Below are 27,362 nucleotides of genomic sequence, written 5' to 3' on the forward strand. Positions count from 1 at the left end.
CTGTATTCTATCATCTAACGCAAAGTAGAAAACAATTGCATCAAAATGAAGACCCAACCTCCTTGGGTAGCCCCATCACTTTTCAGTTAATTCCACCTTTTGATGATAACCAAAACCAAAAACCAAACCCACTGCCGTCAAGTCGATTCTGACTCATACCGACCCTATAGGACAGAGCAGAACTGTCCCACAGTTTCCAAGGAGCGCCTGGTGGATTCGAACTGCCCATCCTTCGGTTAGCAGCCACAGCACTTAACCACTATGCCACCAGGGTTGATGATAACGGACAAAATAAGCCCAAAAGGAATTATGACAGCTCTCACCACCAATTTTTTTTTCACCACCATTAGTTCCTCAAACTAGAGTTCCCATGTTTAGCACCCAGAAAACATTTGACCGATAAATGAATGAATAAACTGATTAATTAACTTTGCTACTTAAACAAGGACCCATCATTTCCTTTGTTAAAAGACTGGTGGTTAAAATCAGTGAAGCCAAAAAGTTTAAGAAATATACTTAGAATGAGTTGGAAGGCTAGTGGGCTCTAACAGAAATAGCATTGACCTGAAAGTCAGAAGTCCTGGGTTCTTGTCTCCATTTGTGAAAAGTCGCTTAAGCTCTTGACCCAAATTTCTTTATCTGTCTACTAGATGGATTAGACTAGACAATAGTGTAAGTTCTAAAGCCTAATTTTTTATATAAATTTTAGTAGTGAATACTAAAATGTCTTTTTAATATTTAAACACATTCCAATTTTTTAGACTTGTGCAAATTTATGTTCGGAAGCATCTATCAATGTCACTGGCTACAACATGAAATATGAAAAATCATGCCATATTTCTACACAAATAACACACACATTATGCAGTTCTTTCCCAACTGTGCATTCCCCTCGCCCATTATTTTCTTAGGCACGCTATGCATGGGTAGGTTATTTACGTGGGTGCGTTATTTGCGAAACTACGGTATCTGCTAATATTATAATGATAATTACCGGGTGTGTTAACAACACGAGACCATTTTCACTATTTAATTGACAACAGCACTTCTAAAATACATTAGAGAAAGATCTTACAATTAGCCAGGTTTTACAAGAAAGAATTTTCTAGTTCCCCAGGAACCACACATGCAATGTTGACAGCATAATTATGATGCTCATTAACCCTTTATCTGTCCTTAAAAACAACCATTCTTTGGTCCAGCTCAATAATTCCAATAGCTCCTCATAGTAAATAATAATTTTTTAAACTGAATGGGAAGAGCAAATCAAAAATAATTTTCAAAAAAAATCATATATCCTAGAGAGTAGCAGTAAACATTAAGTGCTTGGAACTGTTGTTACTTAGTACTTTAATACCTAGACAACAAAGACTTTGTACTAGTTCTTGGTACGATACTAAAGCAAGTGGCAGCAAGGGCCTTCGTAAAGGATCTCAAGGGATGAGTGAAAACAGACAGACAGTATGAAGGTAGAATACTGCCACTGAAACATAAACCACTGAAGGAATAAAGAAATAAGAAAAGCATGAAGCACTAATGTGCATTACTAAAGAGTATATACTTTTTGAAACTATTGATTTCCTATCCTACAGGGCTTGTCCAGATTTATCACTTATGGAAACACAACTATAGCATCTGTTTTACATGAATCAGTCATACGTGGACATCTGTTACACAGTCACCTAATTATACTGTACTTTTATTATTTGGAACTACCCTACATTCAGATATATGGAACAGGTTTTCATTACAATTATCTATAATCAGTAGTATCCCTAATTAAAATTACAAAAAGTAAAATTCTCTTAAAGTAATTGTGTGTCTAATTCACACACCCTTTTATTCTGGAGTGGAGATTCCCTTCTGCCAGGCTTTCCACTCTTTATTCCCTGCCTACTCACAGTCCAGGAAACCAGGAGGAGAGTCAGACAAGAAGAGATAAGAAACAGAGAAAAGACCAGAATTCACCTCCTTGACACAGCACATCTTTGTGATCTGACCCTGCCAGTCTCATTCAACTTCAGCCCCTGTAGCTGTCCACCTTGCTTCCCAGTGTAGCCCCAGGTAGTGTTAAACTGCTCCTAAGCACACCATGTACTTTGGGTTGAACATAGTGTGTCCTTCAGGTTGACCATACCATACTCTGTGGTGGGACACACCAGAGCCCCTGCCTGGAATGTGCTGCCCCTGTCTACCTGCCCATCTCCTATTCACCTTCACATCAGATGCTACCCGTACTATGAGTACTGCCTGAATCAGCTGGGAATACTAAGACATGTCTTTATTTGAGCCTTCTCTACCCATTTAAAGCAGATATGGTTTTGATCTTTCTAACCTTAAAGACTAACATTAAAAACTCATTACCGTCGAGTCGATTCTGACTCATAGCAACCCTACAGGACAGAGTAGAACTGCCCCATAGGGTTTCCAAGGAGCAGCTAGTGGATTCAAACTGCTGACCTTTTGATTAGTAGCCAAGTTCTTAACCACTATGCCATCAGGGCTCCAAAAGACTAACACAGCAATGTTAAATGAATTTTTATTTAATACTAAATAAATCCCTCACTTCACCCCAACTAGTTACTCACTCTAGGGATCTCTCGCAGTTCTCTTACATGTCACATTATTTCCAACGTCTTTTTCATTTTGCTATTTATTAAAAAGTTCGAATGTGGCTTGTGAATACCTCATCCTTTGAGGCACAACGTCTCTCAAACATAACCTCACAGGAAGCCTTTCCTACTGCTCCTGAGCAGAGCTAATCACTTCCCCACTCTGTGCTATCACTGGACCTCATTCTTTACTCCTGTCATCTTGCTATACTCGGGATTCTTTTCCAGATCTGTCTCTCCTACTTGTAGCTCCTTGACAGTGGGGCCCCTGTACCTCCTTGCCACTCTCCGGGCCATAGCCACAAAGAAGACACCCACAAGTATTTACTGAAAGAAAAAATGAATGAGTGGTGATGCTTCCTTCCTGTCTGCATTCCCGCCTCCTCCTCTTAGGAGTTTTGGACAAATCAAAGATCTAACGCCTCCACAAGGTAAAGGACTTCAGGACTTCAGGAACAGATGAACAAGAAGAGGTGGGTATACAAGAGGTTAACAAGGAAAAAAAAAAAAAAAATCAGAAAACAGGCAAAGGAAACAAGAAAGGTAACTTCACTGCTGCACCTTCCTGTGAGGATCAGGAGGGTACTGAAACTCCAAGTACCTCTACAACGGGATTGTAAAATCACTACTGAAACATTTTAATGTAAAAATAAAACAAAAATGACTTTAGAAACTGAGTCACATGACTTTTCCACTGGGACGAAACCTTAAAGACTGATACTGTTTATTTCTATTTTGTCACAGATGGACCCTACTTACTGGGCTTAGCACACATCTGTGACTTCACTCTTTCATGGCAAAAAACTGAAGAAAATATCACCACCAAAAGGAAGGCAGGGTGCGGAGAGTGACAAACGAGCTTTCCTTTCACAGTGGGAGAGACTGGGAAGGGGTTTCTTCACTACCGTAACCATAGACCCTATTTATAGGAAAATACCCAAGAATCATGTCTGAGAAGAATGTTTTTTACCTTGGTATTATAACCAAGATATCTCTTAGATTTTCAAATTACAAAATGACCATATATGAAAAATACAAAGCAATGTCTACTCACTATTTTAAAAGTATTTCAGGGATATTAATATCAGAGGAATAAATGAATATTGTTCATTTTGTACTCCTCACTGACAGTAATCATTACATGGCATTTAAAGGCTTTCAAACTAAAGACAAAAATGTATCATTAATTAAAAAGTATTAAAATACTATGTGCATAAAATATGTAATGTATCCCCTATAATGAGATCATATTTTTATGTTAAATGTTTTGAACAAAATTGAGAGATGTTGCACTCTGTACTGTTACAAGCAAAGCATAATTCATGCCACCATGTAAAACAAACTTTTTCTATCTATATCTCTTTAACCAAAACAACCAGCTGAACCAAACACTTATTTTATTTGGATAGATCTGCAGATATGACGAGTATAATTAATTGTTCAGCTAAAAATGCAATTCCATGGTGCTTTTAATGATTTAGGTATACACAGCTTTAGTTCTCAGAGCAGACTAAAAATAGTGATTTTAATTTATTCCTGCTGCCTACAATTACCCACAACCATGTATTTTTAAATATTTCCAGCCTATAAAAATTACTAATTTTTGCCACTTGTGTTTATCTGCATTTAGACTTTGATTTGGATAAATTAAACTCTCAAGTGTTCCTTGCTTTATGAAACTCTGCATGTTGTACACTTCAACACAAATAAATGACTTGTACCATTAGAGGTTTAAATAATGTAATGTATTTCATGCTCAGCCTGAAGCTGGATTCCACTGAAGTTGCTAATGCACGTAATGATTAAGTGTAACTCAAATACTAACTGTGTTGTTGAAAACATGACAGGCAATAATTTGGTCTATTATATTCTGCCATTTAATTGCCTAGTACAGACATTCTCTGACACGTTATGAAGCAATGATTTACAATTATTCAAGCTGCAAAGGTCAGAAAGTGACATTATAATCATCTACATAGAGATCCCTTCTAATGCAGAAAAACTAGGTAATGCCACACACACACAAAAAGAGTTTTACTGCATTAGTAACTTTCTATTTAAGGACTCTTAAACCAACTAGGAATAAACAGTTCATAAGTATGTTAATATACAATTAGAAAATGCCTGCGATCTTTTCATGAACCCAGAGGTGATAAATCTGGAAAATGCCCTTATTCTCTCCTGATCAGGTAGGTTGTATTCAAGTATTTAACTCGGGACATAAGAATCACGACTGGACATAGGGAAATCACTCAGGAGGATGTAATCCCTAAATCATGCATGCTGGGGTCTATACTTCTGGGTAATGGCACACAAAAGTTATGTATTCTTTCCTGCAGAGGTTCATTGAAATCAGCCCAACTACTAATTTTCTACTAACTTTTTAAAGGTACCTAGTATAGAAAAGCAAAACCAGTAACTCCAGTTGATCGATTTTACCCCCTCACCTTTTTTTTTTTTTTTTACCCTAATGAAAAGATGATATAATCTCCGCTTTTTTCGGCACTTATCTCTATTATTATACCAACATATTCATTTTGCCGAGGGTAAGAAATGATCAACACTTGAAGAAGAGAGGGGGAAAAATATCATAAAATTATTTAAAACAACGCTTACAAATGGGAAAAGTGAAACAAAGAAAGAGATACAAGAAATGAGACTGAATACTAGAATATTAATGTAAAAGAACGTGCAAGCAATTTTTAAAAACGTAAATCGGAGCAAAAGCAGAATAAAATAAAAGTGCCTGGGGGGGGGGGGAGGAGATAAGTTACAGTTACAACATGTTAGTGAAAACAATCTAAAGGTGAAAAAAATGTACAAATTAAAGTCAGTAACCAAAAAAAAAAAAAGAAAGAAAGAAAGAAAGGAACAAATTTCAAAAAAGGAGAAGAGAAATAAAGAGGTAACTAAAAGGAAGAAAAACAGCAGCCCACCATTGCTAGTCACATAATTTAAGTACATGACGAAAAACACCATGAATCTCAAATTTCCACCTGTAAAGTGGGATTAATAAACAATCTCTTAAAAATAATCTCATAGGATAAACCATCTCATAAAGTACCCACAGAGGTCAACAAATGTGAAAAATGTTGATTAAAGCATTTATTAGTCCACAAAGCACTGCATAAATACAAAATACTACTGTTGAGAGTATTATATGTGTATTATATGTGTACGTACGTATATCTAGATATACGCACACAATATTAAAATAAACTTAAAAGACTTTAGCAAAACATGGTGTCTACAATGACTTTTTTCAAACACTGAGATTTTCAAGTTCTTGACTACTGAAAAACATAAAGGTAAAGATCATGGATTTAGTAAAAATAGGTGTTTGGCCTATTTTTAAACACATGTTCCCAACAGAATTGCTAACCTGTATTTAGTGATGCTTTCTATGATTTCTTATTTTCTCCCCCACTCAAAAAAAAAAAAAAAATTTTTTTTTTTTTTAAGCCCTATGTCAGATCCACAGCAGATCTTCATGCTAACTACCTGTCAAGTGCTGAAACATAAAAACACCAATATTCTATAGTATTCCTCTTGAGGTCACACTCAGATTTAAGAAAAACATTTCGAAACTGTGCTATTCAAACACTGCTCCTTTTAAAAGTGAAAGTAAAGCAAATAGCTTTTAAATAGAGTTACCTATAACATGTATTGAGGAGCCCTTGTGGTGCAGTGGTTAAGCACTCAGCTACCAACCTTAAGGTCGATGGTTCGAACCCACCAGCAGCTCCGTGGAAGAAAGATATGGCAGTCTCCTTCTGTAAAGATTTACAGCCTTGGAAACTCTGTGGGGCAGTACTACTCTGTCCTATAGGGTCACTATGAGTCGGAATCAACTTGATGGCAGTGGGTTTAGTTTAGGTTTGGTTGCTTTTATAACATGTACTTAAAACATGAAGGGCACAGCAATGCATTTGTAAAAATTTTTACTGTGCCATGGGCACATAAACCATGGGTAAGCCAAACTTAAATCCTGAACTCTGAATCCTGGTTATCCAGCAGGAATCAGACATCGAATGCACTCAGCTGCTTATGCCAAACTAACCTAAATCCATGATATATTGTAGTTAAGATTTGCTAGTGAAGGGAAAATGATATCTTAAAATTGACCTTTAAGACTCAAAGAAAAAAAATCAGCTTAGGGCCAGACAACTTGAATAAGTTTAAAAGACAGTTTTTATTAAGGAGATTGCTAAAGCAAACCCTAAAACTCAACCTTAGCAAAAAACACAAGATACATAGTTAATAAGCACTTAAATCTCATATAAAGATAGTGACATGAAAAAGATGTCAAACAATTTCAAATAATCTAAAACGTGAATAATGAGCTCAGTTGACCAAAATGCATTTTGGTAATTTCTTCAAGTTATTTGACTCTGCCATTTCGTCATAAAATACGAGATTTTTCAAGAAAACGAAGTTACTATGGAAAAAAAGGATACAACGCTATGAGTACTAATTTCACTTTAAGCCTGTGCCTGCCCTGCTGTTTTTCTGTGTCATTACTCAATCAGGACTATTTAAAAAAAAATAATAACTTCCAATTCTAAAAGACAGAGACTAAGATATGAACTATTGTAGAAAAGAAAACACAGTGCAAGACTTTCTGTTTGTGACAAAATTATAGAGTTAATGTTCCTGAAAAATCGCGTCACCTTTTAAAGCATGATTTTTTAAAAGGTAAAATTTATAGCAATTAAAGCTAATGAAGAACTGCAGCATGAGCTGCTTATGTTCAGGAACTAATAGGTCCACTGAGCATTTCTCAGATTATTTAGCCATCAATGATAATGAATTGACATTGTCAGTGATGTTAATATACCAATGCTCTCTCGTTCCACTAATCTCATAGCCAGTCCTTGCATTTTTTTATGCTTTCTACTTAATTTTTCACTTACAGACTGCCCTGTCCCTTTGAAATACAAAATCCAGGACAACCTATGACACTTTTTATTGTACATTAAAGGGTGCCCAATTCATTACTGTTGTATTTCAACTACAGAGTTGGCATTCTTCAGTTGACTGCCATTCTTCAAAACTTTTATCTTCACTGTGATAATATCCACCCTGTTAAAACCTCTGTTATGTAACTTTAAAATCATATTTCATTTAACAAATAAAGGAAACTATTATTTCATAGGTAAAATTCAATGACTACCGTAATTCTAAGAGGGGTAATTTTGGAACCTAGAGTGTTTTTTTAATACACACACACACATTCACAGAACTCTGACAGCAGTGTAAAATTCAATGTTTTTTGTTTTTATGTATTCTTATTTGTAATTCTGTATCTGGCAAATCAAATATATAAACTACTGTTGAAACAGTTATATGTGCTAAGCAATTAGCTAAGTATGCATTGTTAAACTGTACAATTAGAGCCAATCAATTAAGTATTGTTTTTGATGCTACATATGTCAGAAACTGTTCTCCGAAAAGGTTTCATCTTTCCTTTCCAGAGTTTTAGTAACCCTAACAAAATGAATAAATTGTTTAATTATTTCACAGAAATGGGGAAGAAACTGCTTACTCCCATCTAACAGCAAATTTTCACCAGAGTCAGGGCCTTCCTCTTTCCTATAACTCACATGGGTAAAAACAATAAATTAGGTATCTTTTAAAATTCCACGGCCTAGAGCAATTAAAATGAACCATTTGGCACTTGACCCTTGCAGCTAAAATCAGAAGTAACAAAACTCATTCTGCCACTGATCTTCAGGGAGCTTTCGGGCAAAGGTTCATCTTCATTTACTTTAGCTGCAAGTCAGTGAACCATCAATCCTGCCAATGAATAAATCACAGGCCATGGTTAATAAAACTGCTTGCAAAGTTATTTGTGAAACTATCGGAAGGGTCAAAAAATGCAACTGCAGCCTGGAGTGAAAGGTACTGTCCAACAAAAAGCCAAACCTGCTTTTGACTTATATTTACACAGCAGTGACAACCAGAAGAATCTTCTACTAAAAAATAAGCCTAATACAACACGTATGCATTGTATAATTTAACTGATCCTGTACTATTTTGTGCATTACCCATAAGAACTGCAGGTTTCTCAGGTTTCACATAAAGTGTTTTTATATGATGCACTTATGAGTTCATTTTGCTAGCATAATAACATTAAAATATATTTTTAATCAGGAGTAAGGTATTAAAATCCCACTCTGAAAGTCCAACGAAATACTATATATGTCATGGCATTTTAAAACCTTTTAAACATTTCTGCTAAATTAATTAGTTTTGCATTAGGCGTCTCAGTGCTTCCTATTAAATGCAACACATTTGAGTGACAATTAAACATTATGAATGATTCTTCAGAGGAAATAACCATTAACTAAAAAAGGAAAACAACATCTTTTGAAATAAAGTTACACAAAAACATGACATTATATTCTGTTTTTTAAGCTTCAACTCTGCAATAATTAGTGACCAGCTGTCCGAAATTAAGTCTTTTGTTTCTTTCCTTAGAGAATGTGTCCAATGGAACCAAAGATTCATTAATGTGAAGAAAATTAAAGCAGGATAGCAGAAAGAAAGAAAAGCAAACATAAGCACGCCTAAAGATATTTTTTACGTCTTTAAATGGCGACGGCACCTAACAACAACAAATGGAATTTACAGTTCTCTCTAGCAATGTGAATGAACATCCTATAATTTAGTCAATTTACAGATTACAGGTTCAAATTGACCTTGTAGCCCATAAAATTGCTCTTCTTCAGTACAGGATTAGAAGTGGGAGAAGAATGTCATAACTGTATTTAAGGAATTTACCATAACAATGGGAAAAAGGATCCGCACGCATAATTTTAGCCACTCTTACTCATATCAGTTTTGAGTTCTGAAACAATGGATATCCTGCACACGCTTCCTGGTTCACCATGGCAGAGGGCCCCAATTTACTCACCCACAGACGTGACACTTGTACTCCCTCATCCCAAGGTGCCTTTTGACATGGTTTCTGGCATCTCCAAGCTGAGCTGTTGCAAAATGGCATATCTTGCACTTGAATGGTTTTGATCCTAAGTAAGTTTAACATAAAATATTATTTGAATTTGAATAATACATTACTGATAGTTTAAAAAGAGGGCTAAATCTTAAATCATACTGTTAACCTAATTAAGAAATTCTGTCCCCAAAATGGAGTGCTTGCATTCATTTTATCATTTTTATAGACCAGCGTTCCGTAATTATTCCACCTAGATGGCTTTACTGTTTTGATGAGTGTTCCTAACTTTCAATAACATTTCTGAGATTTAAAGTCAGAAAGTGATGCAAATGAGCAGGACTAAGTAGAAGAGATGAGCTAAATAATTTTAAATATTTTTCTTATAGTTCATAAAAATATATTGTAAAGTCACTCAACATTTAAAATGGGACATTTCAAAAACACAAATGCATACAGGGTCGTGTTATTTTAAAAAGTATGCTTATCATCCAATAAACTTCTTAGTTTCCTCATATTTCTCTGGCTTTGAATTTATTCACATTAACAATGTAATCTCAGATTTTTCTGCCATTTATCCCAAATGATTTATGACAATTTTAATAACATACAATGTATAGACATACAGTAGATAAATTATGTTTTTATGATTGTTTTATAATAAAAACGTGATGATTCTACAAACCACAAGTATTGACAGTATAGCTGTTATTTATTTCCAAAACAAATATTTGAACATAGAACATAAAGCGCCAACAAAAAAATTTTAAATCATTTCATAAGGAAGTAAGATTAAATTATCCTCACTGTCAGCAACAGATTGTAACTGAAACATGGTTACTAAGAGATAATCGGTATCATGGTTACTAATAGATACTCCACATTACTGAGAAGCAACACTCTTAACACCTATACACCATTTTTCAATTTTCTAACCACTAATTCAAATAGGAAAAAAAATTTTTTTTTCTTTTTTGTCTTATACATACATTAAAATCATAAAAACCTCAGTTCAAAATCAGTACAATACGTTTCCATATTCTTCATATCATATTTAGTACAAATTTGGTGAATTACCTCTTCCAATACAGTTAGACATAATATAAAATGTGAGCTTTAATAAATATACAAAATGAGCTCAAATAAAAAAACTGCAATAAATCATATTTGATTAATGAACCTTTGTGCAGTACTCTTGGGGGGGGGGGAATCCTCCAAGAATACTTTGTTGAAATTGAAGCACTCAGTAAAAAATTTGAGTCTTAAATTTCAATTTAATTCCCAAAAGCTGACAAAAAAAAGTGAAGCATTTAATTTTAATCTTCTCACTGAAATAAAAAAGTCAACAGTGCTAAGCACGGGCAGACAAGGTTGAATATTTCACAGTTCAATGACAATGAAGCCAGATCTCTTAATACTTCCATTTCTACTGTTAGAAGTAGATGTAAAATATATTTAGCACCTGAATGGTTCTATCTAGTCAGCTTTATATGTTTAAATGTCAAAAGCAGGTTGAGACTGCAGCTTAAGGCAATCACATTCTATCAATCACATTAGAAACTACAGTTTATTTAAATGATTCTGATAAAACTAAGCCTCTCGCTACTCTGAAGCATTTCCGTATCTACACAGAATTCCATAAAGGTGCTTTTGCAAAGGAAAAAAAGTCAGAAGACCAATTCACCTGTACTTTAAGTTAAAATGTATGAAAGATATTAAAGTAACTCGGAAATTAACTAAAGTACTAGGAAATTATTAACTAACAATAATATCAAGAGTCTAAACAAAGACGTTAAAGCTCTCTCACTATTGTATTGCAATTTTGGTTAATGGATCTAAACTACCTAATAGATATAAGTTTTCATTTTTCTCATGCAGCAATTAAATCGTAAATTCGTTCCTCTTTCTGTCACCACAGGTGTCACAAAGGATTGGAGCCAGACAGGACCTTTGGTGGCTTCAATTTACTATATATGGGCTCCTTTGTGAAAAAACTCTAGTTCCTCTAGGTTTTGGTGACCACTGATACAATATGTGGACAATATATCAATTTGTTGTTTTGGTGGCCACTGTCACCCAAAACCACTGAGGTCTTGACTATTTTTCATAGTAAAATCTCCTTTCTGTGCCATAAAAATCCAAATGCTAGCAGACTAAAGGCAATATTGATCGGTGTAAGAAAACAAAAACTTTTTTTTTCAAACTGGTAATATTTCCATTTTTAAACTTGCTATCTGCATTCCAAAATAAATCCAGGCATAGCGTTTATAAGGCAAAAGTTGTAAAACCACATATTTCTATATTTGTCTTTCTTTGAGGTGTATTTTGATTACAATAAACTTTCAATACTATTTTAAGTGGGCCCACTCCTTGCAACAGCATTATCCTCAGTAGGTGTTTTTGTTTGTTTTAATTTGGCCTACAGGGTTTTGCAAAAGGGAAAAACTAAAAAATCCCTCTAACTTTCTGGTACCTTATTATTTTACCAAAAGACTTCCAAATACTTTAAAAGTCTTCACTCAGTCCTACTCAGGCACTTCTCAATTATCAGGGATTACTAATTCTATCGCTATGAGTCGGAATCGACTCGACAGCAGTGTTTTTTTTAATGCATTCATTGAAGTGACCTGAACATTAAAAAAAAAAAAAAAACCTTAGGTCTTAAAGAAATCATGCATATACAGCCCATCACCTAATGCTTCTGTAGTACAGCCTCAATTCTGCAGTGCTCCTGAAACACGTCAACATTCATTCACCTGCTCAAGCCTTTATTCATGTCTTCCCAGCTATGTGAGGGGCAAGGAGGAGGCAGCAAACAAGGAAGTCCTTGTCCCCACTACACTTGAAGCACTGACTGCTGGATTCTTCCAATCATCTGTTCTCAAGCAGACTGGCTTCCTGAATTCTCATAGGCTAGCACTGGTCAGTGGAGTTTTCCATCTCCTGGCCCGGGAGCACGCTCAAATGGCACACAGACGGAACACTCTGAACATAAAATGGAGTGGCTTCAGACACCTTCTCGCTGAATGGTGTTTGCCACCATATATGAGAGAAAAGCTTAACGCAACAGAATAATGCAGGAGAGACAGTGCCTGGCTTTTCTGTACCACTGACATGCTGTGGAAGGAAAGACAGGCTCTCTGGCATACAGGCAGAGGCACTGGAGAATTCCAGGAGGCCTTTTCCTAACCAAGACTCATTTATTTCTTCGAGTGTGGCTTTTATAGTGCTAAGGATGGGAAGAAAAGGTTATATAAAACATATAGTAAATCATAAAATATGAAAACAGGGATTGGAAGAGTAAGCCCTTTTCCAGTTAACCATCAATAACAGTGCCTGCATTACTACTTCATGGGCATAAGCAAAGTATCAGAAAAGCAATTCATTTGAAGGTGTTCCCAGGAAAAAACTTGGATTAAAACCTGGACAGCAACTCCCCCCCTCCCCCAAAATGGCTTGCAGAATGAAGACTGGTACTGTGCACTCAGGCACAGTGTTCTTTTAAAAGCTATTTCGGAGTACAATAAAAATGCACTTGCTGATAAGACCAACATGAGATGTTAAAAAGTACGCTAACTTTTACTAAATGTTACAATCAATGATGTAACTTATATAAGTAGGGTTACTCTGTCACATATTGATAGTTACCTCACTTTCACATCCACATTAACTTGATTTTAAATGCAATTAATACATATAGTCAAGGAAGACTAATGGACTACATTCTGCACTTAACCTGGTGGACATTTTCAAATGGCACAAGTGACCAGTGCAAACCTATTTTGCATTGTAAACGACTAAATAAATCTTAATGGATTAAGAATGATCAGCTATCAACACACAAGGGAAATTAAGTGCTGAAATGCCTACATTGATTATTTTAAATTATTAGCCTCACTCTGTTCTTGAATTTGTATGCTTTTAGTGAGCTTTAACACATTTACAAGACTTATTGACTATAATTACAAGAGAATTCAAGTAATGGACACATCAATTATAAGCAACATGTCTTGACCAGACAGTTGCATCAAGAATTCTAAAGAGAGCTCCATTAGCATCTTCCTCTTAGTTTTATTCAGTTTTATCTGCCTTAAGAGGACATATTAAGAAAGTACATATTTTCTGCACATGTGAAGGAGCCTGGTTTCTAAAACAGTATCATATCTGAACGTGGCCCGTAACATGGTGCTGACAGAGGTATTAAGAATGCAAATAAATGAGTGGGTGGACTTATTCCTAAACATTGCCTGTTGTTATGGATAGATTGTGTCCCTAAAAATACGTGTTGTAATTTCCTAACACCTCTATGCCTGTGATTATAATCCCATTTGGGAATGGGAGGTCTTTGTTATGTTAATGAGGCAGGATTAGTGTTCGGTGTATCTTGAGTCAATCTCTTTTGAGATATAAAAGAGAGTTCAATGAGCAAGCTAAGAGCAGAGATGGGGAAAGAAAGATGCCAAGCCACATGAAGATCACCCAGGAGCAGAAGCTCAAGGAGACAAGTACCTTCTCCCAGAGCTAACAGAGAGAGAAAGCCTTCCCCTAGAGCCAACACCCTAATTTGGACTTCTAGCCTCTTAAACTGTGAGAAAATCAATTTCTTTTTGTTAAAGCCACTCATTTATGGTACTTCTATTATAGCTGCGCTAGGTAACAGAGACACCTCTATTGCATGAGAACAGTTAGGATCACGAGTACAACGTTTACATCCACCTAGATTAGATTAGTCCTCTGTAGGTTGTCCTTTTACCTTCTTCAATGAAAAACTTTGATCTCTTTTTAATCACACTAAACTATTAATAATGTTTGATACTCGTTTGTCTTCCTCCTTGTAACCATGCACTAAGTTTCAAAAACTCCATGAATTTAAAGTATAGCTTCAATAATAAGCCATTATTTAAAAGTACAGTAAAATAAACCTTACAGTTTTAATGAAAATATGTTCATTGAAATGTGAATTTATTATTCAAATCCACTCATAAATTCAACCATGGAGACAGGACTTGTCTAAGCAGAGCACAGTGATTTAGAAAAGCTGTCTATTTAAAATAAAGAATGTATGGCAGGTTTATAGAAACAGTGCAGTGAATTTTTACATAAATTTAGAATGGCTGATGTATTTTCCACCAAAAAAAAAAAAATTTTTTTTTTTTTTGTTATTTCTACCTAAAATCAAACATTAAAATGGAACACCAAGTGTGACAGAGCACAAAAACCATATCAGGTGCCACGTCCACGAACACCAAATCCCCAGTACCCACTGACCTTGAAAAGTGTTGATGGATGTTGATCCTTGAAGCTTTGGGAGTTACACATCTGAATATCAAAATATCTGATGATGAATATTTTAAAATCCCTAAAATTGTATGAAATTTTGTACTACTGCACTCCTCAAAAGCCACTTAACATGTCTTCTCAAAACATAAAGTGCCACTTAATTTATATGCTTTGGAAAACCAAACGGACTCTGAAACAACTGGCAAGTTGTAAGAGGCAGGGATCCAACAAAGGCATCAGAGGTGCAAAGCCTTCTGACAAGATTCAAAGAAATTTCTCAAACTCCAGCCCTTTGGAGTCACTAGGACTTAATTACCTTTAGAAATGTTAAGTGTCATCAATGACTTACTGCAGATGTCCAGAAGCCACACAGCAGTGAAAGGGGGCCAAGATGCAAACGCAGGTAAGGATGGCATACCTGATGGGAAGGAACGCCTAGGTTTTATGCTCATCTGTACTGACAGGTAAATACCGGATTGATGCAGAGTTTACCTACCTGTGTGTGTGCGAATGTGTGCTAGAAATGCCATCGAGTTGCTGCTGCGACACATCTTTCCACAATACTTGCACACGTTTCCCTGATTCTCCTCTCTCTCCCGGTTGATTTGCTCAGTGTCTTCCACTATGTACTTATTCACCTCCCGCAGCAATTCCTCATGTTGTCCTTTAATGTGGAGAAATAAATTCTGCTCCGAATCAAAGGGCTCAGTACACTTGACACATTTGAAGGTGGCCCCCCCCTCGGGAAGCTCTTCCACACTCGCCTGTTCATTTCTCAGATGACCAGCACTAGCTAAGTGCTGGTGAAGGTTGCTTTCGGTATAAAATGATTTCCCACACAGTAAACAATGAAAGTGTTTCTCTTTTGTAGGGTGCTTCATGGCGATGTGAACATTCAGTCCACTCAAGCCATCTGCTAAGAAGCCACAGTCATCACAACGAATCCGTGTTGATTCACCAAGGCAACTGCCTTCAGGTTTCTTCTTTTTCACACCTTGAGCGGAGTCTTTTAAGGGCAACTCACTAATTCGCACTCTGGTTGCTACCAGGCCTTCCTCAGACTGGTCTATCAATTCACCATCCTCAGGGTTCTTTATCCTTACTATGGAAGAATCAAACCGGCCAAAACTGTACATGGCCTGCCCTTTGTCATCAATACTGATTATGGTTTCATAAACATCATTACTTTCAACCGTGCTATCAGAAGCTGGGCCATCCTCTTCCAGAATAATTCTAGTTTCATGCTGTGAATTTGTCAGAGTTTCCTTATTCTCCAGAAGAGGGTCTTCGTGCATTCCTTTCAAATTCTCTGAAGTAGGCATACCTCCGACTTTGCCTTGCACACTGCTGCCCAGGTTCAGCTGTTCTCTTGTGACGCTCATCATGACAGGGACAGTACTCTCCACTGGGTGCTCTGCAGCCAGAGCTTTAGGACCTAGGGACAGGTTCACGGCTGCATCTCCCCCACTCCTCTCACAATGTGCACTGGGATCACGGATGTCATTCAGTATAGTGTGGTTTTCCTTTGCTTTTTCACAATTCAAAGCTGACTTTCCTGAGTTTTCATTCTGAAGTTTGCTTAGGGAGCCATATTTGGAGGAAATATTAAGGGATACCATCTCCTCGGGTTTCACAGCTTTATCCTTGACAAGGGGCTGCTGGAAAGTCACACAAAAGGGATGATCTTCGCTGAAATTAGATTCTTCTTCAGTCTCAATTTCTACCAAATCAGGAGCACAGAGTACTTTAGACATATCTACATTTGTATTCACATCTAAAATAGAACAATCTGTGGCATTTCTAGACTTAAGAGTGTCTGATGGCTGGTCAGAAATTATCTGAAATTCTTCAGAATTTTGTTGATGCTCCTCTTCAGTTATAATGATACTTTTAGACATTTCTGCAGAACTTGCTTCTACATTTGTAGAAGAGCTAAGATAAGACTGTCTTTTAATTTTGTGCTTCTCTGTTGCTGCGTGCCTAGTCATCTCTCGACGAGTGACTGCATAATAATCACACGCCATGCAATAAAACTCGAACTCTTTGGTATGTTTCCGTTTTACGTGCAGTTCTAGAGAAGCAGAAGAGTGAGCATTAAACTCACAGTGTAGACATTTATTGTCACCTGTGCCTGTAACATCTCTCTGGGAACACGTATGCCCGTCTTGGAGAAGGTCCTCTGGCTCTAGAGATGTTTGTTCCTTTTTATCAATAAGATGACTGTTAACTTCCCCATCTATGGAATGAAGTACATTTTCAACTGCAACTTCAACGGGGTTTCCATGATCTACTACTGGCTTTTCTGAAATGGGGACATCTGATTCAGCAGATTTGGCAGCATATTCATCTGAAAGGGTCGCAGCTGAATTGGTGGTCTTTCTGCAGGCTTCGAGATTACCCCCTTCTGGGCCAACAATGATATCTGAACTTTGTTTTCCATTGGCTTCTACTTCTACACGTCCTTTGTGTTTCTTGGTAGCACAATGGCGTTCCATGTCTCCCTTAGTTACTGTGTAATACTTACACACTTTACATAAATAACTATACTGGTGACTGTGTTTCCGTCTAATGTGAACAGTCAAGTTGGTAATACTAGAAGCCAAAAGACCACAATGTGAACACGTCCTTGAGATGTTACCTTTAGGTCTCCCTCTCTTTGGGGCACTGGTCAAAGTCAATTCGTTATCTTTGGTGATTATACCAGACTGTGACAATTCCCTATTTGTCAGTATCTTCTTCTCAAGACAGAAATGCTCCTGTAATTGCACACCCTCTTCATGGCCTTCGGTCCTTCCATTTCCAGAAATATTAAACTCTTCTTTTTTATCATTTGCACCTATACATACCCTTTCAATACATTCCTCAAAGCTTAAGCCAATATTATTTTTCTTAGCATTTTCAAGATGCTTGCTTCTTTTTATGTGTTTCTCCATTCCTTCTTTGCTCAATGAATAAAGATTACATGCTTTACAAAGAAAGTGATAGTCTTGGCCATGCCGAAGCTTTATATGTCTCGTAAGAACAGTGGAAGATCTTGTTTTATAAAAACACTTCTTACATTGAAACTGGGGCTTACTTAAAGTTGAATGCCTTACTTCATTTCCATTGCTTACCCTAGACTTCGGTTCTTCCTGAGCTGTCTTTCCTGACTCACTCATAGAACTTTTTATATTTTCTGGTTCTAAAGTACTTAAAGGTAATGTCTGTAAAACCAAATCATTGTTAAATGACTGGGAAATCTTTGGCTGAACAGATAAACTAAGATGCTTCTCAGTGGTTTTGTGTTCTTCCATATCTTTCTCAGACAAGAAAAATAGATTACAAGGAATACAAAGAAAGCCCATACTGTGCTTCTCCTTCATGTGGTCGTGAAGATTCATTTCAGTCAAGGAAATGAATGAACAACACTGACAGCTGAAGACAGAAGCAGGTTGCTGATGCTGGTGATTGTGCAAATGTTCATCGAAGTCCCTCATTGACATAGTTGAAAAGTCACACGTCTGGCAGTACAACTCCATCGTTCTTGCGTGGCACCTCCTCACATGGATTTCCCAATCAGTCCTGCTTGTAGCTATGTGACCACAGTCTGTACAAGTCCACAGCATTTGGGGGTCTGAAGCTGGCTTCACTGTCAGCGCATCAAGCTGCCCAGAGCCTGGAATATGGGAGTTCCTCTTGATCTGCTTCAGGTCCTGGGTTTCTGAGGTAGTCACACACACACTCTTGACACTGCTGCTCATTTCTACTTGCTTAGTTGTTGACTCGGCATCACTCGTTTTCATCTGTGCTCTGAAGTGTTTCATATACATCCTCTGAGTTTCGCTTGTGCCTCTTCTATTAATTCCTAAAAGATTAAACCTTTTCTTGGCCTGGCCTTTTAGGGTGAAAGTGCCACTTCGCCGCCGAAAGCTATTGCCCAACGTGAGAATATTTCGCTCGGGCCTGGGTCTCATATTGATATTGTGTGTGGTCTGAAAGGTATTTCTGGTAGGTTCCAATTTATCTAAGAGACTCTCTGAGGTCACTAAATCTCCTAGCTTTGTACCCTGGTTTTCAGGATTTCGAACTATACCAAGGGAGGTAACATTTTCTTCGACAATTGCTACTTTTTCTGAAGAGGTACTTCTGGATGGCATCATTTCCACAAGAAGCTCACTGCCACTACCACTTTGTTTAGAAGCACTTTCTCTGAAATCTTTAAATCTGCTTCCAGTGTTTTGTAATCCTTTTGAATCACTACTCTTAGTTATTGGTTTAGAAGCTCTTGATTTTGCGCGAACATTTTTTGTTCCCGTGGCACATGGTTTTTTAGGAAAAGACTGCTTTGTTAACATCTGTACAAATCCTCCACGAGCAGCAAGATTCTGACGCCGGAGATGTGTTTTGCCAAGATAATGCGCACTCAACAGGTTTTCTTCGACACACTGAAAGCCACAGAGGTCACAGGAAAAGACTTTCTGTGGCCCATGTGTTTGTTTGATGTGTTGATGCAAAGCAGCGCTGCTCTCAGCTTTGTGGCTACAGTGGCAGCAGGTGTGTTCCTCAGACGGCTGCAGGTGGCACTCGGCATGCTTATCCAAGTCTGAGCAAGAAGAAAACAACTGGCCACATGTGCTGCATTTGAGAACACTGTCTACGTTTCCAGTGGTGCAGCTCACACTAACCTCCTGCAGGGCGAAAGGAACATCTCCTTCCGGATCAAGGGAAACCACTTCCTGAGCAGACTTCTTTTCACTATCAGTTTTCAGAGCAACATCCTGGACAGTGCTGAAATCGCAGGCAGCAGCGAAGGTGCCAGGCAGCCTCGGGTCCCCGCCTGGGCAGTCACTCGGGAAGGCCTCTTGGGCCGGTTCCTCTTGTGGGGTCCCCACTGCCAGGGCTGCACAAATGCCCTGCTCTCCACACTTCAGGGGCTCTGCCTTGTCTAATTTCATCCGTTTAGAAGCATGTTTACTTCTATCTTCCTCCAGGACAATACAGTCCAGGTTTGATGATTCTGAAAACCCTCTTTTGCTTGCGGAATTTTCTTCTTTCCTCTCGGGGTTTGTGCATGCTTCCTGCAGAGAGGAATCTGTGATCACCTGAGATTCACGCACACACTCTACAGTAGGGGATGAGACAGTGCTCAAGGCTTGTGCTTCTTTGTTTCTATTTTCATCCTCATCGCTTTCGGGTTTCTTCTCAGAATCCATCATTAATAAAGTGCTGACAATGTCCCTGTGTCAAGGGTGCGTTACAGGGCACTCGCCACCTGTGAAGTAAATTAACACAGTATGAAAGCTCTGAACATTTTTTTTTAATCCTAAAGTCTACATAAATTGACCATTAGATGGAAAAAAATCATAAAATCAGCCTCGATAAAATTTTCTTCATCTTTAGATAAAGTTCATCACATGTCTGTACGAAGCCCTTTATGAAAAGTATGCAATCAAATTTGGGGAAAGACACCAATGCAACGGTTTCTTTGATAGAAAAACTGGTTCTCTCCACTAAACAAACCCAGTGCCGTCGAGTTGATTCCAACTCAGTGATCCTAAGGACAGAGTAGGACTGCCCCACAGAGTTTCCAAGGAACGCCTGGCGGATTCGAGCTGCTGGCCCTTTGGTTAGCAGTCACAGCTCTTAACCACTATGCCACCAGGGTTTCCTTCTCTTCACTAGCTGTCAAAAATATTCCCATATTTTTTTCATTTTTTATACCTGTATTTTTCAATCTACTACTTTTTCTTTTTTTTAACAGAAAGTTTTTTTTTAACAGAGAAGCCCTCTTTTCAAGTTAAGTTTTGGTGAACTTTCACTATGTAAAACAGATTAAAACAGAGCTGCTGTGAAACCCAGAGGGTCACTATGAGTAGGAATCAACCCAACAGCAACAGGTTTTTGGTTCTGGCTGTGAGGTAAGTCAGGAAGGTAGGCCTCCTCCCAGAGGAACCCAAGTTCTGTGTAAAAGCAGTGTAATTTAAAAACAACTGCTCCATCTTTCACCCCTCAGGCAAAGAGCCTATACAATAATTTTTCTAAATCTATTTCTAAACATATCCCAACTAACACCATGTATATTCTCCTCAGATCTTCATTCATGCTCAGGCTCTTTTGCCAATGAAAAGCTACTCATATTCCAGCTGTCAATCATGGATTTCCTCATCTAACAGCCATTTTGTGTTGTCTGAAGGTTAATGGCAAAGGGAAATGTCAGTGGCACTACAGAATTAATGGAGCAAAATTTGGAAAACATAAAATAGTTTTATTGAATAAGATGCTTTAAAATCAATAATATTGATTTTATTTTTCATTATGCTATTTAATTCAATTAAAACATATCATTTTACATTTATTTTATACCACGATTGGAATTTTCAGCCAAATGTCATTTAATTTGATGTTAATGAAAATCCGTCAACATATTAGGGTCTCAGCTCTAAAGTCAACTATTGTGAACAATTTTAATTATTTTTCCATAACAATGGCAAATCAAACAAAGCCTGTAGCTTTGACTCTTCTAAAACTAGGGAACAAAAAAAAATACATAGGATATGACAACGAAAGCAGGAGCAACAAAAGAAAAAATACATAAATTGAACTTCATCAAAATTAAAAACTTCAAAACAAAGGGCACTATGCTTCAAAGGACAAAGAAAGTAAAGACAACCCAGTTTGGGAAAAAGTTCTACAGATCATATATCTGATAAGGGACCTGTAACTAAAACATAAAAAAAGTTATACTACTCAATAATAAAAAGACAATCCCATTTAAAAAACAGGCAAAAGATACGAATAGACATTTCTCCAAGAAAGATACACAAATGGCCAATAAGCAAATGAAAAGATGCTCAACATCATTAGTCATTATGAAAACGCAAATAAAAACTACAATGAGATACCACTTCATATATTTTAGGTTAGCTAGAATCAAAAAGTCAGATAATAACAAGTGTCAGCAAGAAAGTGGAGAAATCAGAACCTTCATACACTGCTGATATGAATGTAAAGGTATGGCCACTTTGGAAAACAGCCTGGCAGTTCCTCAGATGATTAACCACAGAGTTACCACACCCACTGCCATCAAGTTGATTCCAGCGTTACCATACCCGTTGTCGTCAAGTCGAGTCCAACTCACAGCAACCGACTCAGCAATTGAAAGTAGGGGCTCAAACAGATACGTGCACACTGATGTTGACTGTAGCATTATTCACAATAGCCAAGAGGTAGAAACAACCCAAATGTCCATCAACCCATGAATGAACAAAATGTGGTAAATACATACAATGGAATATTATTCAGCTACAAAGAGAATGAAGAGAAATGAAGTTCTCATTGTCCACAGTATAACATGGACAAACCTTGAAGGCATTATGTTCAGTGAAATAAGTCAGATCCAAAAGGACAAATACTGTATGATCCCACTTATATGAAATACCTAGAATAGGTAAATGTATAAAAAAAGTAGATTAGTGGTTACCAGGGGCTGGTGAGAGAGGAGAAGGTAGAATTAATACTTGATGAGCAGAGGTTTTGTTTGGGGTGATGAAAATTTTTTGAAACAAAGAGTGGTGAAGGTTGCACAACATTATGAATATAATGGATCAATTTCTGGTCACCTGATCTTATCATTATTGAATAATTTTGGGAATTCTGTGAACTTCTTAAGCAAAAATTTAGCCGGTTTCTAGACAACAGTCGGCTATTTAAGTCCATAATTGTTATGGACTGAATTGCATCCCCAAAAATGTGTCTCAGCTTGGCTAGGCCATGATTCCCAGCTCTGTGTGGTAGCTCACCATTTTGTGATCTGATGTAATTTTCCTATGTGTTGTAAATCCTAATCTCTGCCTATAGTTGATGAGTCAAGATTAGGTTATGTTAAAGAGAATTAGGGTGGGATTCAACACCCTTACCTAGTTTACAGCTCCAGTCTTACATAAGGGGAGTTCCCCTGGGGTGTGGCCTGCATCATCTTTCATCTCACAAGAGAGAAAAGCAAGCAGAGAGAGAGGGACCTCATTACCACCAAGCAAGAAGAGCCAGGAGCAGAGCATGTCCCTGGGACCCAAGGTCCCTGTGCTGAGAGGCACCTCGAACAGGGAAGACTGATAACAAGGACCTTCCCCCAGAGCCAACGAGAGAGAGAGAGACTTCCCCTGAAGCTGGTGCCCTAAATTCGGACTTCTAGCTTTCTAGACTGTGAGAGAATAAATTTCTGTTTGTGAAAGCCATCCACTGTTTGTTAAACTCAAAACACTAGATAACTAATACAGAATCTGGTACTGGAAGAGTGCAGTACTACTCTAACAGACACCTAAAACGTGGGCGTGGTTTAAAAACTGTGAATGGGTAGAGGCTGGAAGAATTTTAAGGTGCCTTGAAGAGGCTACTGGTGGAATCATGGACATCAAAGACAATTCTGGTGAGGGCTCAGAAGGAAGTGAGGAAGGCTATAACACCAAAGATGGCGCAGACAGCAAACAGCAGCAGAACCAGAAGATCAGTGCAACACAGCATTTGAGTCGACCCACAGAGTGAGAGAGCTGAGTGCCTTTGTACAAGTGGCTTCCTGGCGGAGTAGGGTACCTCCAGGCACTTATCGGAGGAGCTAAAGAGCTTTGGAATGCTTGCCTGAACAGGGCAGAGGCTGGGCCAGCCCAAGAGGGCCTGAGAAGCCAAGGAACCAGGAATCAGAAGCTGAAGAGACAAGGGGCACAGAAAACAGAGCTCCTAGGTCTCAAAGGGTAGGGCCATGACCTCTGGGATCTCAAAAGGTGGAACCATGGCCTGCTGGGTCTCACAGGGTGGGGCCATGGCCTCCTAGGTTTCAAAGAGGCAGATTTTCACCAACTTGGTTCCCAAGTGTGAGGCTGCATTACACGAATGCCGGGGGACGGGGCTGGATCTGCTGCCCAAGTCTGAGGGGGTGGGACTGCCATGCTGAGAGACATGCCAGGGCTGAAGAGATAGAGTCGACACTCAGACAGACTAGAATACCAAAAAAAAACCCATTGTCATCAAGTCGGTTCCAACTCACAGAGACCCTACAGGACAGAGTAGAACTGCCCCATAGGGTTTCCAAGGAGCACCTGGTAGATTCGAACTGAAGACCCTTTGGTTAGCAGCTGGAGCTCTTAACCACGGAGCCACCAGGGTTTCCAGTTAAGATTAGGAGAATGGGGCCACCCAAATCCAAAGGAACAGAGGTGCCATCCCAGTGGGCCTAGAAGGCTGAGCTGCAGCTCAGGGCCAAGGGGCCTCCACCCAGAATCCAGACAGTGTGGCCAACACCCAGAGTCTGGAGGGCACCACTACTGCCTAAATGGTCTCAGAGAACAGGGGATTATTTTCAAGCCCTGAAAGCTAATGTAATGTGTTCTGCTGACTTGTTTGGTGCCTGTTATCCCTTATTTCCCTACAACTTCACCCATTTGTAATAGAAATGCCTACCTTGTGCCTGTTCCACCACTGTACTTGGGAAGCAGATAACTTGTATTCTAGATTTCACAGATGAAGAGGAATTTTGCCCCAGGATGGAATTTGGACTTGGAGTTGATTTTAAAAATTTGGGGGATGATATGATGGGGTGAATGCGTTTTACACGTGACATGGACATGAAATTTGGGGGGGTGGGCAAAGGGTATAGTGTTATGGATTGAACTGTGTTCCCCCAAAATGTTGGCCTACTTGGCTAGGCCATGATTCCTAGTATTATGTGGTTGTCCACCATTTTGTGATCTGATGTGAGTATCCTGTGTGTTTCAAATCCTAACCTCTATGATGTTAATGGAACCCTGGTGGTGCAGTGTTTTAAGAGCTCAGCTGCTAACCAAAAAGCTGGCAGTTTGAATCTACCAGCCACTCCTTGGAAAGCCTATGAGCAGTTCTACTCTGTTTTATAGGGTCACTATGAGTCAGAATCTTCTAAATCAACTTCACAGCAACAGGTTTGGGTTTTTTTTTATGATGTTAATGAGGCAGAATTAGAGGCAGTTATATTAATGAGGGAGGACTCAATCTACAGGATTAGGTTGTATCTTAAATCAATCTCTTTTGAGATATAAAAGAGACAAGTGAGCAGAGAAGAGAGGGACCTCATATCACCAAGGAAGAAGAGCCAGAAGTGAAGCATGTCCTTTGGACCCAGGGGCTCTGCGCTGAGAATCTCTTAGACCAGGGGAGACTGATGAAAAGGGCCTTCCCCCAGAGCTGAGAGAAAGAGAAAGCCTTTCCCTGGAGCTGGCACCCTAAATTCGACTTCTAGCCTCCTAAACGGTGAGAGAAAAAATTTCTGTTTGTTAAAGCCGTCCACTTTTGGTATTTCAGGTATAGCTACACTAGATAACTAAGACAATAACCTCAATACTTTTTTCAGCAGGTTGGTGCCATGGATATAATGAAGTTTCTGAATCAGCAAGACAAACACTAAAAAAATCTGTGCTTTTTCCATAAAAAAAAAACCCACTGCCATCAAGTCGAGTCGATTCATACTCATAGCAACCCTATAAGACAGAGTAGAACTGCCCCGTAGAGCTTCCAAGGAGCGCCTAGTGGATATGAACTGCCAACCTCTTGGTTAACAGCTGTAGTACTTAACCACTATGCCACTAGGGTTTCCATTGCAATGCTGAAAACAAAAAAACGCAGTGATGAGCCAACACCATCATTACTCCAGGGTCTTAGGGAGCCATGTTAGGAAAATGCCAACATATAATTGGAAAAAACATATGCTTTGGTGTCGGTCCCACCTTTGAATCCAGACTCTGCTAATTACTATCTGGGTAGCATTTGTCAAATGGAACAAAACTCTCTGAGCATCAGTTTCCTCATGTATAAAATGAAGCCACAGAACAATACCTGCTTCTACAAAAAAAAAAAAAAAAAAAAATTTTTTTTTTATGTTGTCAAAATTAAATAAGGGAACATGCCCAATATTTAGCACCTTACCTGATACACAGTATATGTTCAATGAATGTCAGCACCCTTCTCCACCCCGACCTTCCTTACCTGTAATTACTGTGCAGCTTAAAAGTGCAGACCAGCAACTAAGTCCAAGTTATTGAATCGTGACAACGCTGCTGTGTGGAAGTCATTCTAGAAAGACTCTGGCCAGGATCGTAACAGCAATTTAGACTAGCAGGATTTTGACAAATGATTGGATTTTTCAACCTAACTGATTTTCTTCTTGGAAATCATGATTTAGTAACATCTGAGAATTTTATGAAATTTCTATGGTGTTCCGCATTTCAAAGAAAGATCAGAATATTCCTTACTCGCAATGTTTCCGGATGCTCAGGTCCACAGCCTTGGAATCATCCTTGATTATTTTTTTTTCCCTCACAACCCATATCCATCAGCAAATTGGTTCTACATTCAAAATACATACTCACAGAATCCAACCACTTCCTACCACCCCCACTGGTACAATCCTGGTCCAAGCCCCCATCAACTCCCTCCTGGGTTACTCAAATAGCATTGGGGCAGTTTTGAAGCACTGATGGCCACAAATTCTTTGACACTCTAACTGTCTACAGGGGCAGTTTAGGTCCCTCCCGTCCAATGTGTACAACGGAAGTGAAGTTGGGGTAATTTCTGAGGCTAGGTTGCAGAAGGTCATGCAGCCTTTTTGTTTGTTTGTTTGTTTGTTTGTTTGTTTGTTGCCTTGTTCACTTAGCCCTTGTTCTTGGAGCTCTGAGTCACCAAGTAAGAGTCCTACTCACCAGAGGCTGCCACGCAGGACAGGCCTCATGAAAAGCCCACATGAAGAGGCTCCAAGATTACAGAGGGAGCGAAAAGCTCTATGAGGCCCCAGCCTTCTGAATCATCCCAGCCCAGGCACCAGACGTGTGAAGGAAGAAGCCTCCAGATGATTCCAGTCCCAGCCACTCCACTCTCCCCATTTGAGGGAGCAGAGAGGAGAGACCCCCCACCCCCAGCTCCCTGTCCGTGATTCACAGACTCCATAAGCATAATAAATGGTTGCTGTTTTACACTCCAAAGTTTTGGAGCAGTTTGTTAGGCAGCAACAGATACCCAGAACAAGCTACAAAGTCAAAGTGCTGGTTCTACCTTTACTTCTCTGCAGTTTATTTTCAACACTGCTGCCAGAATGATCTAACCCCCCTGTCCAAAGTCCTGCAACTGCCCTCCTCCATTTCTCTCCCCCAACCCACCAAAAACCAAATCCACTGCTGTGGAGTCAATTCCTACTCACAGTGACCCTATTGGACAGAAGAGAACTGCCCCAGAGTTTCCAAGGAGCGCCTGACGGATTCAAACTGCTGACCTCTTAACCACTACACCACCAGGGTTTCCTTCTCTCCCCCAAGGTCTTCAAAACTGCCCTCAGGCTTCAGGTGATCAGCCTCCCCCATCTGTTAGCTCTCTGACCTCATCTCTTACTACTGCACCTCACTCTCTCTGCTCTGACCAACCTGATCTCTACTTCTTGTTTCTCAACATTCCAGCCATGCTGCCCCTCAGGGTCTTTGCACTAGCTGTTTCCTCTGCCTGGAATCTTCTCGGTCCAATAT

General features: G+C 38.7%; 1 protein-coding gene across 4 annotated transcripts in view; it reads right to left on the reverse strand.

Moving 5' to 3' along the window:
* Positions 1-27,362, reverse strand: part of ZNF407 (zinc finger protein 407) — a 482,381-nt gene that overhangs the window by 426,003 nt on the left and 29,016 nt on the right. For all 4 annotated transcript variants that reach the window (XR_010323432.1, XM_003406691.4, XM_064294401.1 and 1 more), the window contains exons 2-3: positions 15,344-20,098; positions 9,529-9,643 (exon numbers count right to left, since the gene is read on the reverse strand). Coding sequence is in view for 3 of the 4 variants with exons in the window: in XM_003406691.4 (XP_003406739.2) it covers positions 9,529-9,643; positions 15,344-20,042 (4,814 nt within the window). In the remaining variant the exon portion in view is untranslated. The remainder of the gene's footprint in view (positions 1-9,528; positions 9,644-15,343; positions 20,099-27,362) is intronic.

Source organism: Loxodonta africana, chromosome 11 (genome assembly GCF_030014295.1).
Source record: "Loxodonta africana isolate mLoxAfr1 chromosome 11, mLoxAfr1.hap2, whole genome shotgun sequence".
Lineage (NCBI taxonomy): Eukaryota > Metazoa > Chordata > Mammalia > Proboscidea > Elephantidae > Loxodonta > Loxodonta africana.